This window comes from Ixodes scapularis, unplaced genomic scaffold (genome assembly GCF_016920785.2).
Source record: "Ixodes scapularis isolate PalLabHiFi unplaced genomic scaffold, ASM1692078v2 PGA_scaffold12__126_contigs__length_90152505, whole genome shotgun sequence".
Classification (NCBI taxonomy): domain Eukaryota; kingdom Metazoa; phylum Arthropoda; class Arachnida; order Ixodida; family Ixodidae; genus Ixodes; species Ixodes scapularis.
This window is the reverse complement of record NW_024609838.1, coordinates 8,032,077-8,044,325: the sequence shown is the minus strand read 5'-3', so window position 1 is coordinate 8,044,325 and position 12,249 is coordinate 8,032,077. Positions and strand designations below refer to the sequence as shown.

Genomic DNA, 12,249 nt, shown 5'->3' with positions numbered 1-12,249 from the left:
GCTCGCGATGGTACCTTTGGCAGGCATTTAGTCGTTCGGTGCTTGTGAAGCAAGCACGAGAAATTTTAAGTGTACGCCAATGAATATACCCTTGCGTGCATGATGCTCGTGTTTGAGCATAGCCAACTTTATTTTGAGGTTTGTCGCTGTCGTTTGTTTCTGTTTGTCGCTCCAGTCGGACTCTGGCATAAGAGCGTCAGGACGAGGCACGTAGCACCACGTCACAAGAGCGTTTCCATCACTGTGCCAAATCCGAAGCCGAAGGTTTTACAAGGAGAAGAAAATCGGGATCGCATACGGATGTCACGCAAGGCAAAGTTAACTGTAACTCAAATTCTTAAATGTGTATTCCTCTCTTATAGATTTTGAGAGAAAGACAATCGGTCATGTTCAAATGCCGTTAAATGAGAAAGAAGCCTACAACTACATTTTGTCGCGAAGGGCGCTGTTGCTGTGGCGGTAACGAGGCCTTCGCAACCTCGACTGTTAAATGTAGTCACGTGCCTTTGCTCCTCCTCTGATTGGGCCGTTGGGGCCGCAGCCTCCACAGTTCACCAGGTTAATTAACGTGAAACGAACGATAGGTGGTATGGCTGACGTCGGTATTCGGGGACATTCACGCAACTCGAATAGCTTTAGGGTACATGCCGAACCGAATCAACAACAAATACAGAGCAGAAGCATACAGAAAATACGGTCAGCGCGCAGGCGAGCTGGTGGAAGTTTACCACGATGATTTTAACCCGAGATAGGAGCCGAATGAGGAACAGTAGAAGAGAAAGTAACAGGGACAGACCGCACTGTCTATCGCGATTACTTTCTCTTCTACTCTAAAGAAAATTATCTTTTGACCCAGTCTCGGGTTAAAATTATCATGGTAAGCACACAGAACGTTGTTTCACACCCCTTTCCTGTGCTTGTCACTCCCAGGCAAGTAATGCGGAGCCACTGGGCTATAGAAGCGCCAACGGCGTCTAGTGGTCCTTAGAAGGGAGCAATTGCGCATGCTTAAAACGCCTTCCCCATCCGGGTAGACGCAAATAAAATGGCGAATAAAATAAATAAAATGCCAGTGGGATGAAGGCGATACTTGAAATGGCGCAAAACAACCCAAAAATGACGGGAGTCCCTGAAAGCGGGGGGGTGAATCTCCGCTCACCGCAGACTTGTATGGCACTCGTCCTAAATATTCGAGTTACTTGTCATTTTGGGGTAATTGTGCAGACACTTGAAACACATTTATTAGGAAATAATCGCGAGAGTAATCCGATTGCTAAAATTATCTCTAACCGTTCCTACCTTTCCCTTCCCTTTTTAACGGCGCTCTGTGATCCTACAAGTTGCCTACCTAGGAATCCTCGAACCAAGTATTGGACACAAGGATGGCTTTGCCAAAATTCGGTAATTCAGAATGTAAGTACCTCGTAGTTCGGTGATCCTAATCGAAGTGTAAAGAGTACGAACGACCCGTTTCCAAACCGAAAGAAAAATATCGTTCTGAACATCCGACGTATAATCGAAAAAGTAAGAGTTACTTTATCGATTAACGGCGCATTACTTTTCTCCTCGAGTAATGTAATTTAATATGTCTTAATCAAGAGTAATGGTGAGTGTAATCGCTCATTTTTCTTTTCTAACCTGTACAAGTTAGATTGACCCACCGTCTTTCTCCGGTGCGCTGCTGATGGTGAAGGGGTGCCACTCGAAGCGTGCCAGGCAGGGGATGTTGAGGAAGACGTAATCTCCCGGGTGGTAGTCGAAGTCCGGCGGACGCTTCAGCACCAGGTGGATCACCTGCGCAAAAACGAGATCCTCGTGTGATCCGGCAAACAACACGGTTCGTGACGGCCGCGACGCAACTTGGATCGACTCTAGGTGTAATCTCTGGGGTTTTAGCGTATTCAAAAACAGGGGGCTGTGTACACCCGAGTTTTGTTCGGGAGAACCAGAAAAATATAATAAACGGCAAAAAACTAGACTTATCGGTAGGCATCTACTACGATCACATCGCCCCGACGTGTTGACAAGTTTTACACTAAAATGGGGTACTTGGAGCGTCGTCAAACTAATCCTACAGCTTTTTTTTTTTTTCAATGTACCTTAATTGTATGTTATATTCTCGAAAAAGAAGCTTGGCATTGTATTGTGATGTATACACTGCGTTTTGTTGAATGTAGACACCGATCATGAAGACTGTTTCTTTTTTATATTGACGGAACCGAAAAACTAGTCTATTATTTATGCAGATGCAGTTTCGTTCGTATTTATGCCACTCTCCTCGACCGTTTCGCCTTTTTCATTGTACCGAGTCCTGACTATGCCAAGTGAACATTAACAAAAAAAAACTGTATACAAGTTAAAGCTTATATCGACAACGATCTTTTTTTTTTTTTTTTTTTGTCTGAGTAATAATTTTTGAAAACTAAAATTCTTATCTACGTGAGCATCTTAACGTGGCGTTCATTTTCTGCTAGAAACGTTATGTCATTTTATACTGAAAACGACGAATTGTAAACGTCTCAAAACTGAGGCGAAAACTGGGTATCCTGGACAAGGAGTCTCAGAACGTCGCTAGTACTTTCTGCCGCAACCAGTATGTAACCAGACGAAATGCCTCCTTATTCAACATCTCCCCTAACCCGTAGTGTGAGGACAAAGAGGGGTGCAGAGACCTTGGAGGGCAGGATGACTCCCTTCATGACGGTCGTCTTGCCGTAAGAGCTGAAGAAGCGGCAGGCCCGGACGAGCATCTCGATGCACAGCAGCAGGCCGGGCACCAGGAACCACTTCCAGAAGTTGGGCGCGTGCAGGATCAGGAAGAACCAGAACACCGTGTACAGCAGGTGAGAATAGTAGAACACCTGAAGAAAAATGAATTGTTTATTTTTATTTCTACGGAGTGGTATAGGCTTCGATAAAACAATAATTCACCACGATATGTGTCTCGTGTTTCTGCGAAAATAGTTGATCTTGCGGAAGTTAGAAAAACATGTTGAACACGAGACGAAGGGCAAGCACTGAAGTTAGGACATACACTCAGAACCTAAAGAAGTCCAGCAGTTCATCAACGGGCAACAAATTTACGAGGCGATTCAAAGGAAACCTTAAAAGTGTAATATAATTCCGAAACCTTGCACGCTTGATTTGGTAATTGACAGGAGTTATTCTTGGGAAGAAACCGCGTCAGTGCTAAGATGGCTGCTCCATTGTCGACATGGACAGAGTTAGACCAGCGACCTGTGATGAGTTTTTTTAGTGAAGGTTTTCAACCAGCTAAAACTCATCGCAGAACGAAAGTGCAATACGGTGATTTGCGCGTGTTTCTGCAACAAGTGCACGAGTGGGCCAGAAAGCTTAAAAGCGGCGTAACTTCTGTGGAGGACTTCCCGCGTCCAGTGTTGTAGGCGTTACCCATAAAAAAGTAACAAAATACGTTACTCATTACTCGAAAATAAGAGTAACCCGTTACCGTCTTACGTTACTTCAACAAAAACAAAACACGTAACCGTCACCGATAAAAAGTAATTACTTTTGCGTTACTTTTTTTTTAAATAATGGATTAACACGTTTTACTGTTTTGACGTTACAAGTACTCGCAACTATCATGAATTAGAGGGGGCGCGCTAGTTGCCATCAAAATGGCTGTCATCTGGATGATCGTCGTAGAATAACAGTACGTGGCTGGATCTGCGACGCGTAAGTAATTATAGCTTTGCAATGTACTAGCTGTACTAGATCCTTACTTTATTTTTTTTTTCACTTCAGGAAGGTGTAGGCAGGCACATTTATTGTGAAGTCAATCGTCCAGGAGCTAGGAAGCGCGATTCTCACACCGCGGAACCACCATCGCTGAAAGTTGCAAATGCATTAGTGTCATATTAAAAAAAAAAAAAAAATTCTTATGCCGATATAGAAACTGAGCATAATTACTTTATCTTTTTTTATGATTTCACTTAAATACTCACAAGAAAAAACGCAAAGGAAAACGCAAATATCTCACAAATCCACACGGCTTGGCGCCTACGAAACACGAAAAAAAAAAATTAAATGCTACAATTTTTAAGTTTTGGGAAGAAAAAGTAACGACCAACTTAACTCCGTTACACGAAATAAATAACGTAAGTACGTTGCCCCCTATTTTTTTGAAAAAGCAACGACTACGTTACGCGTTCCCGGAAACGCCGTTACTTGTAACGAGTTATCGACAACACTGCCCGCGGCCGTTCCATGCACACCGCGTAGTGACGAACGAGAACATCACCGCAGCGGAAGCGCATGTGAAGGAAAGCAGACGTGTTGCTGTGGAGGAAATGGCCACCATTTTGAATATAAGTGTTCGTTCTGCACACAATAGTGTCCATGATGTGCTGAGATTCAAGAGAGCGTCAACCAGATGGGTGCATTTGGGGAGCGATGAAGAGGTGACAACAGCGTTACGCGAGCGGCTACAGTCGCAACCAAAACATTTCTTCACACAAGGTATCTTTGCACTTCCGGAGCGGTGGAACACGTGCATTGCACGTCCAGGGGGGCTACGTCGAAAAATAATACGTGCATAATTTTCCTATATTTTTTTTCTTTTTCCTTATAATAAATTATCGAGGTGGTTATTGAAATAACCCTCGTAAAATTTGAATGCGCCAGCTGACGCGATTATTTAAGATGTTTATAAATTTTAGGTCTTTTTTCGCCAATTAGCACATTACACTCTGAACGACGTCAGCCGCGGTGGGTTAAGTTATCCCGAAGGGATTAGCTCTCTACATCCAGCGCAATTTCATTAGGATTTGCCATCGTAGGAAAAAAAAAAAGAAACAGTGTATGGGAGAGTAGTGTGCAATGGAGAGGGGAAGGTGCACCTCGAAGCGTCCGCTTCTCCTGACGCAGGGCAGCGAGCAGAGGAACATGACGAGCAGCACCGCCAGCAGGACCCAGCCCGTGATGGAGGCCGCTCCTCCGACCCAGCCGATGTCGTGGTGCGTCGTGAACGTGTACAGGGAGAACACGTGCCAGTCGCCCTCGGACAGGCGCGCTGCTCAGACACACACCGTTTGGGTGGAAGGGAGACGAAACCGCCATTCAAAAAGTTGCCCGACTGCAGGGTCTGAGAAAAAACACTGTTTTGGCACAATAGTATAGGGTGCTAAAGCGCGTCTCCGACCGGTAGGTTCACCGCGCCCTCGAAAGTGGACTCTCAATTTTCTCCTGACGACATTTCATTGCCAAGAATATTTGTCCGCAAGTATAGCAGTGTTATCAAAAGTAGAAAGCTCACACTAGAGGCGGAGCATCCACTGAATTCTTAAGCCAGCTGTGACCGGCTATAGTTCGGCAACCGTGGACACGCCTTATCAGGGCTTTACCCTCTTTCAAATCGGACGATCTTCCCGCAGACCGGAAGCAAGATGGCGGCTCTGAGAGGCCGGACTTTCCTTGTGTACACTCAGTTTTCCCATAAAGTGGCAAAAAGCACACTTTACGGACCCTCTGAGCCAGGCAGAAGGACGAAGCCTAGCACATGGCAGTTCTCTACGGGAAGAGTTTTTATGCTAAAGCAAGGAGGTTATAAATACTAGAGGGGGGGGGGGGGGGGGCACGTTGCAATGTTAGTGAAGCCTAATCATAAAAAGTATAAGCGATATTGTGCCCAATCTGACCGCAGATCTCTGGCGATTGATGCGCGTGACATGTCACGTGCGAGAAGGATGGTTGATCCTTGAAAGATTCCTTGCAGTTTGCGCGCGCTCCATCCGGTAGGTTTTATCAGATCGAAGGCTAGACGAAGGCTAGCTGCGGTCACGTAATGTGGTCATGTTGGGCTGATAAGTGAGGAGTGGAAGGAGGAAAATGAGAAAGAGGGAGCATGGCTTGTGGGGGCTACGCGGCTGACATCATGCCCTCTCCTACCCTTCAATCCTCCTTGTGCTGAAGAGTCGTTGTCACGTGCATCGCTCCAATTGGCTCGATGGGGTTGCAGCTTTCACCCTTTGACACGTTTATGATGAAACGAAGCATAGTGAGAAAGACTCCCGCTAAAGGCTTAATGCAACAAAATAGAAACTAAATGAGAATGGTAAATAAGTTCCCGTATCATAGAGGGTTGCAACAGAAGGCGTTCACTCCAGCAAACAGACGAACGGGACATGGGACAACAGGACAGACATTGTGTCTGCGATGTCTCCTTATGCCCGAGACCCATTAGAGCGACAAACTGGAACAACCGACACCGACAGGCCTCAAGCACGTTCAGCATGTCTGCGAAGACCAGGGGAATAGACCTAGGGTGTCTCAATGTCCTTCTGCTTAGGGTGATGCCACCCTTCGTAGTACCCGCTGCCGACAACACGCGCTCGCAAGGAAAATACAAAGAAATCGGCGAAAACAAAATGTCGTCATAGCACAGTCAGCGCTACAAACGCGTGCAGGAACACGCTCTTTCACGCGCTTTTGAACAGAAAATAAAAATAAACGTGTGGGACAAAATGGCGAGATGCCATCACCCTAAGCAAAGCGCACATGAAGGCACCCGAAATAGACCTATTGCTAAATTACCCATGCATCAAGGAGAATGCAGGGATTTGTGTTCCACACACTGCACGTGCTGGCCTCAGCGGTAAAAACTTTTCCAAAGCAAATGCCTACAACAAGAATGGAAAGTTGGGCGAGTTGGTAAGAATCCATTTGAAACAACAAATTGCATCTTGTACGCGCGTACGTCAACGCTTTGTTTTGGTTATTTACTTCAAATCTTTAATGCGGGGAAGGCGTGCACGTGTGGCGCGTGGAATACCAATCCCTGCATTCTCCTTGATGCTTGGGTAATTTAGAAATGGGTCTATTAGGCAGGCTAGTAATAACTCCTGGCACCTGCATACTTCACGAACAAGCTGAGACTGCGAGCCTGTGGAAGGTACCTTCACGTGCCTGCTGCACGTTCTTAAAGGCTGGTTCACATATTTTCAACGGTTTCGTTTGCATGACCCAAAACGACCAAAATACAACAACAGCCATGACCCATGGGCTGCTTCATGAAGCTACCCCTTGCATCGCTTGCCATGCTGTGTACGGAGAACACCTGTCCCGGTCACTTCGTCGTTACGGTCGTTTCGGTTACATGCGAACGCGACCAACGCGGACGTGTGAACAGGCCTTGAGGCTTCTCGGCGTCGGCTGTTTCTGTTTGGCGCTCTGGTGAAACTCGATCGTTCAAAGGTAAGCTACACTTCGGAGCAGTGGCACATCAGCCGTCTTGGTGCTTGAAATCATTGTTGCCAGTTACACGAAGCTTTACCTGAAATCCCAGGAAACGCTTTTCCGCCCTCCAGAAATGTTAAACCAGTCAGGGGGAGAGCGAAATGTTACCACCTGGGTTTCCTGACATTGTTTCTAAAACTGAGGAAGCAGCATTTTCAAAACGCAAACAATAGCCGATTGTGCCCGCTCTGCACTAAACACAAATATGGCGGTACACACAAGATAGGAGAAACGGCCATCGGCTAACGCCTAGCGATTAAAGAGATTTTTACCGCAATCAACTAGGGCATCAGCTACCAAGCATGGACAGCTTATGACCTAGGAAGTGTCAGAGTGGCTTGCAGATTCACGTCATTGCTTGGCGCATGCAAAGATGCGGACACACCATCGGCCCTTGAACTCACCAAAGTTGAGCAAGTGTGCCCCGGTGTGGATGATGCTGTAGGCGAGGACCAGCCAGCCGGTCAGCTTGTGGTAGTAGATGCCGCTGTCCAGTGGGAGGAACCTGCTGGCCCCCTGGCTCCGGAGCCATGTGTTGCACATGCGCAACACGGGGAGCGCCGTGATGGAGCACATCAGGTTCAGCAGCTGACCTGGTAAAGCGCGGCCAAGGAAACTTCACTGATGAACTCTCTACAGCTGAACAGTTTAACGTCCTTCGTCGTACAAAGAGAAAAGAAATACAGAGGAATGAGTTCTGTCAACGACTCCTGGAAAACAACACCGTAGTGCTGTGTTTTTAGTGTCACCAATAGGAGGCCAGCTTGGACTACACATCTGACAGGACTGTTTAGTCTGACTCATGTTCAATCACTGTCAGTGAGGAACCGTGTTCCAGCTGAACACTACACTCCTGAATGATCTGTGCTGACCTCCGGTATAGGTGACGTCAGAAATCCAGCAACACGGCCTTGTCTAGGTAATGTTGGTTCTGGAAAATCCTGGTCAGCTAATTTACACTGCGATTTAGGGAAGAGAAAGTCATAGCTAAGAAAGAGCCAGTTGGAGAGAAAAAGAATAACGAGGATGAGTATAGCTATAAATAGGGTTCCGCGTTTTCGGTTTCTATTTTTTTCAAAATTCGGCGTACTTTTGTCGGTGTTTATTTTAAAATTCAATTTTCGGTTTTTTTCGGCGTATATTTATGCCCTCAAAATTTTATCGGCGTTTTTCAGTGAATATACAATAAACACGAACGGTCACCGGATCAGATGATTCTTGAAGCTCTGATATTTTTGATCATTCAAAGAATAACGGCACAGATACATTGAAAAAGAAATGGACACTTTATTTGGCGAATGTGTGCAACTGTAAAAGAAACAAGAAGAAAACAGAAGTACAGACAAGTAAGACAAGTAAGAACAAGAAGTAAGACAAATAAGACAAGCCTATTAAAAAAAAAATGGAACTTTACCGTCTGTACGTCAGGATTACGTGATCTTATTATAGTACACATACATGTACATTCCCAACTTCTCCTCGTTGATCCGCACTCTTTCTTCCCTGTTAATATAACCCTGAGCTTCGAGAATGCCCTCACAACGCTAACACTGGACACTGGCAGGCTGAGGATAGCTGCCTGAGCCAAAATTGGCCCATCAACCAATTGTGACCACCAAAAGAGACACGGTGGGACGTATTGAAGCACAACATAACATGCAGAGCTTGAATCAAGTCAGTCTTCTTTACAACGAGTTAAAAAAACACGCTTGTATATGGGGAGTCAGGGGGCATTTCAGACTTCACGTTCGGATCGATGATGCGGCACATTCAAACCAAAACGTCGTGATGGCATCCGTGTATCCCATAAATTCGGGCACATTTCGATAGACACTGTTGTTCCATTTTTTCGCCACAGCTCTGCGGTACGACTGGAAGGTCAAAGTGAGCTTTTCCGGTTAAAACTGAATTTTAGAAAATGAATGCGACGTATTTTTATCGGTTTCAATCGAAAATGCCGAGCCTAAAAACTGACCTTTTTCGGTTAAAACCGAATTTCCGAAAATGGATTCGGCGTACTTAATCGGTTTTTATCGGTTTAAACCGAAAACGCCGAACCCTAGCTATAAAACACCAAAAGAGGTATAAACATTATCTGGAAAAGTGTAGACTGCACTCCAGTCCTGTATTACGAACATCAGCAAGGCCTATATGGCCTTTAAAGAAGGCTGAGTTATGTACCAAGTACCGTGCAAAAACGCCACACATCAAATCAAAAGTTTCTGAATTTAGATCCCATGTAGGGCCAGCCCTTCCGGTTTCCGTGACCACGTCACATTGTCACGTTGTATAGATCCCCTGTGATGCCACACGTGGCACCACCACGCCACGTGGCATGGTGCCTTCAGAATATCCCATGACGCGATCCTGACGTCACATGCCATGTGGTCACGTGACCTCATATTGTCACGTGGTGACACCCTGACGGCTTTACATATTCACAAAACCGTCGCCAAGTGTGTGCCCTTCAGTGGCCTTTTTACTGTGCACGAAAAAGGAGAAACAAAGGAAGAACCAGCTTCTGAAAATGCCCAAGAGATCACAATTTTTCTTTTTCCCGCTCACCGAACTCTCTGGCGACGAGCTCGTAGTCGCTGTGCAGCCCCATGGACGGCGCGTCGGGCCTCCACTCGACCTCGGCACCGTCCCCAAAGGTCCTCAGAAGGGCGGACATGTTGCGCCCGGACAGGGCGCTCGTCTCCCTGGCGCCGAACACGAGCCAGTACCGCTCGATGCTCCGTTCCAGCTCCCGGTGCTTGTGCGACTCGGAAGCCCAGCGGCTCATGAACACGGCCACCTGGAGCACGAAGTGGCGCGGACTCAGCGCTCCTTGCGCTGCGATAGCTGTTGTTGAATCTTCCCATCGGTCAAGTTATCCGGCGTCTGTCCCGGGCTCCCTCAATCTCACGTGGCTGACGTCACGGTGCCCCGTGACGTCAGGACGTCACGTGATGTCATGACGTCACAATGACAACGTTATTTTTTTTTTTTATTTCTATAGAAATCATTCATAGCAATTTAACTTTCGATAAAAACAATAACTAAAAATGTGCAGAAATCATCTATAGAAATCTAAATTCTATGGAAATCATCTACGGAAATCTAAATTCTTATAGAAATCGATATTCATAGAATTAATAAAAAATCCAATTCCATTAAAATGTTTAAATGTTTATATAAATCAAAGTTTTATAGAAATGCTATAGAAATCATCACACGAAGTCGTGATGTCCGGATAGTTGTATAGTTATAGATGAGCGCGTCATTCTCCGAGCAGATATTGTCAACGGTTCCTCCACGGAAGTGCAAGGTACATAAGGGTACATTAAGGTTCGACAAAATGTGTCGGCTATCACTGACTGTACCGTAAATTCACACAGGACTGCTAACCTTTTTAGGGAATGTTTGTTGGCTTTTCAGTTGTCAACACTGACCTGGAGTGCCAAGTAGCAGGCACAGAAGCCCATGCTGACGTAGTTGTTGCGCGCGTAGTGGCGCGTCAGCTTCTTGGGCCAGCGCAGGTCTTGGGGCCAGGCAAGGAGGCGCTCCTTGCCGCCTCGCCGAGGGGGAAGCAGCCAGCGCTCGATGCTGGAACAGGAAACCAGTTTTTTAACACCAAAGTCGAAAATGCCGAGGCACTGGGCAAAGGACGCATGTGCGGTAACAGATACTCTGCAGAAGAGGGCCATTCCTTCTGCTCAGAACTCGTTCCACAGTCCAGGAAACAAAGATGGCAGCGCTCACAAATCGATTATCGGAATGGTCTACACTTCGTCTCAACATATTTTATTTATTGATACTACTATCTCCTTCGGGAGATGTGGTAGGAGGGGGTACCTAATGTTGTATAAAGGCATACATTTCTAGTCATTTTAGCGCACGCGAATAAGGCAATCAATGTCATCATTATACAGTATTGAATAAAAATTAGAGCAAAAAAAAAACACAACAACGAAATAACCTACAAGAAATACCGTCAATCGCAGGAGTTACAGGAACTGCGAAGGTTAGCAATGAGTTATGACTCAGATGAAGCATTTATTATATGACTGGGTAAGGCATTCCAATCATGAATGGTCCTTGGGAAAAATGAGAACTTAAATACATCGACCCCACAGCTGTATTCTTGTAATGATCTACAATGAAAATTTCGCGTGGGGTAATTATGAAGAGCAGGTGAAATATATGTAGAGGTGTCAATATTAAATCGGTTGTTTAGTAGGTCGAGCAAAACTTTTAATCTTTGAAACATGCGTCTATGGGTTAATGGGCTAATGCTAGAACACGCATATAGTTCGGAAACCGGGTATTGTCTGAAATTTTTTGTATATGAAGCGCAAGCCTTTTCTCTGTATGGATTCAAGTAAATGTATGTTGGTTTTAGTAAACGGGTCCCAGACAACGGACGCATACTCTAATATAGGCAGAACAAACGTTTTATAGGCTGTTAATTTTACATCCGATGAGGTTTGCTTTAAATTTCGCCGGAGAAACCAGAGCTTAGTTAATGCCTTGCGAACAATATATTTGATATGGGTGTTCCAACGCAGGTCGTTTGAAATGATTACACCGAGTTATTTATAGGAAGTCGCTTCGGCTAGGACAGTATTGTTAATGGAATAACTATAGAAAAGAAAACTAGTTTTGCGGGTTATATGCATGCGAACACATTTGTTAACATTTAGTGACATCTGCCACGTAAGAGTACTCGTAGGTTCAAACGCATACAATCACCGACACAAATACAAAAAAGCGCAGGTCAGCGGGCATTCACCGCTCTTCAATGATTTACCAGTTGATAGAACACGTATAAGGCGCTGACAAATGCCATGACGTTGCGCTTTTGATGCTGTGTGACTTGTTGGATCGGCCCCTATGATAAACTCCGTTCCGAGTTAAGGTTGAAAGGAAGTATCACAGTCGTCTAACCTAACTTCGCAGAAGTCAGGGGTCTTGGGCTCAATACCCTTTTCTGCCCGTTTCGACCTGGATGAG

General features: G+C 45.5%; 1 protein-coding gene across 1 annotated transcript in view; it reads right to left on the bottom strand.

Annotated features, from left to right (window-relative positions):
* Positions 1-12,249, bottom strand: part of LOC8028381 (NADPH oxidase 5) — a gene marked incomplete at its 5' end in the record, with an annotated part of 29,965 nt that overhangs the window by 15,305 nt on the left and 2,411 nt on the right. The window contains 6 exons of the mRNA XM_042289258.1: positions 1,662-1,794; positions 2,673-2,861; positions 4,860-5,032; positions 7,659-7,847; positions 9,820-10,051; positions 10,689-10,842. Coding sequence (XP_042145192.1) covers positions 1,662-1,794; positions 2,673-2,861; positions 4,860-5,032; positions 7,659-7,847; positions 9,820-10,051; positions 10,689-10,842 — 1,070 coding nt within the window. The remainder of the gene's footprint in view (positions 1-1,661; positions 1,795-2,672; positions 2,862-4,859; positions 5,033-7,658; positions 7,848-9,819; positions 10,052-10,688; positions 10,843-12,249) is intronic.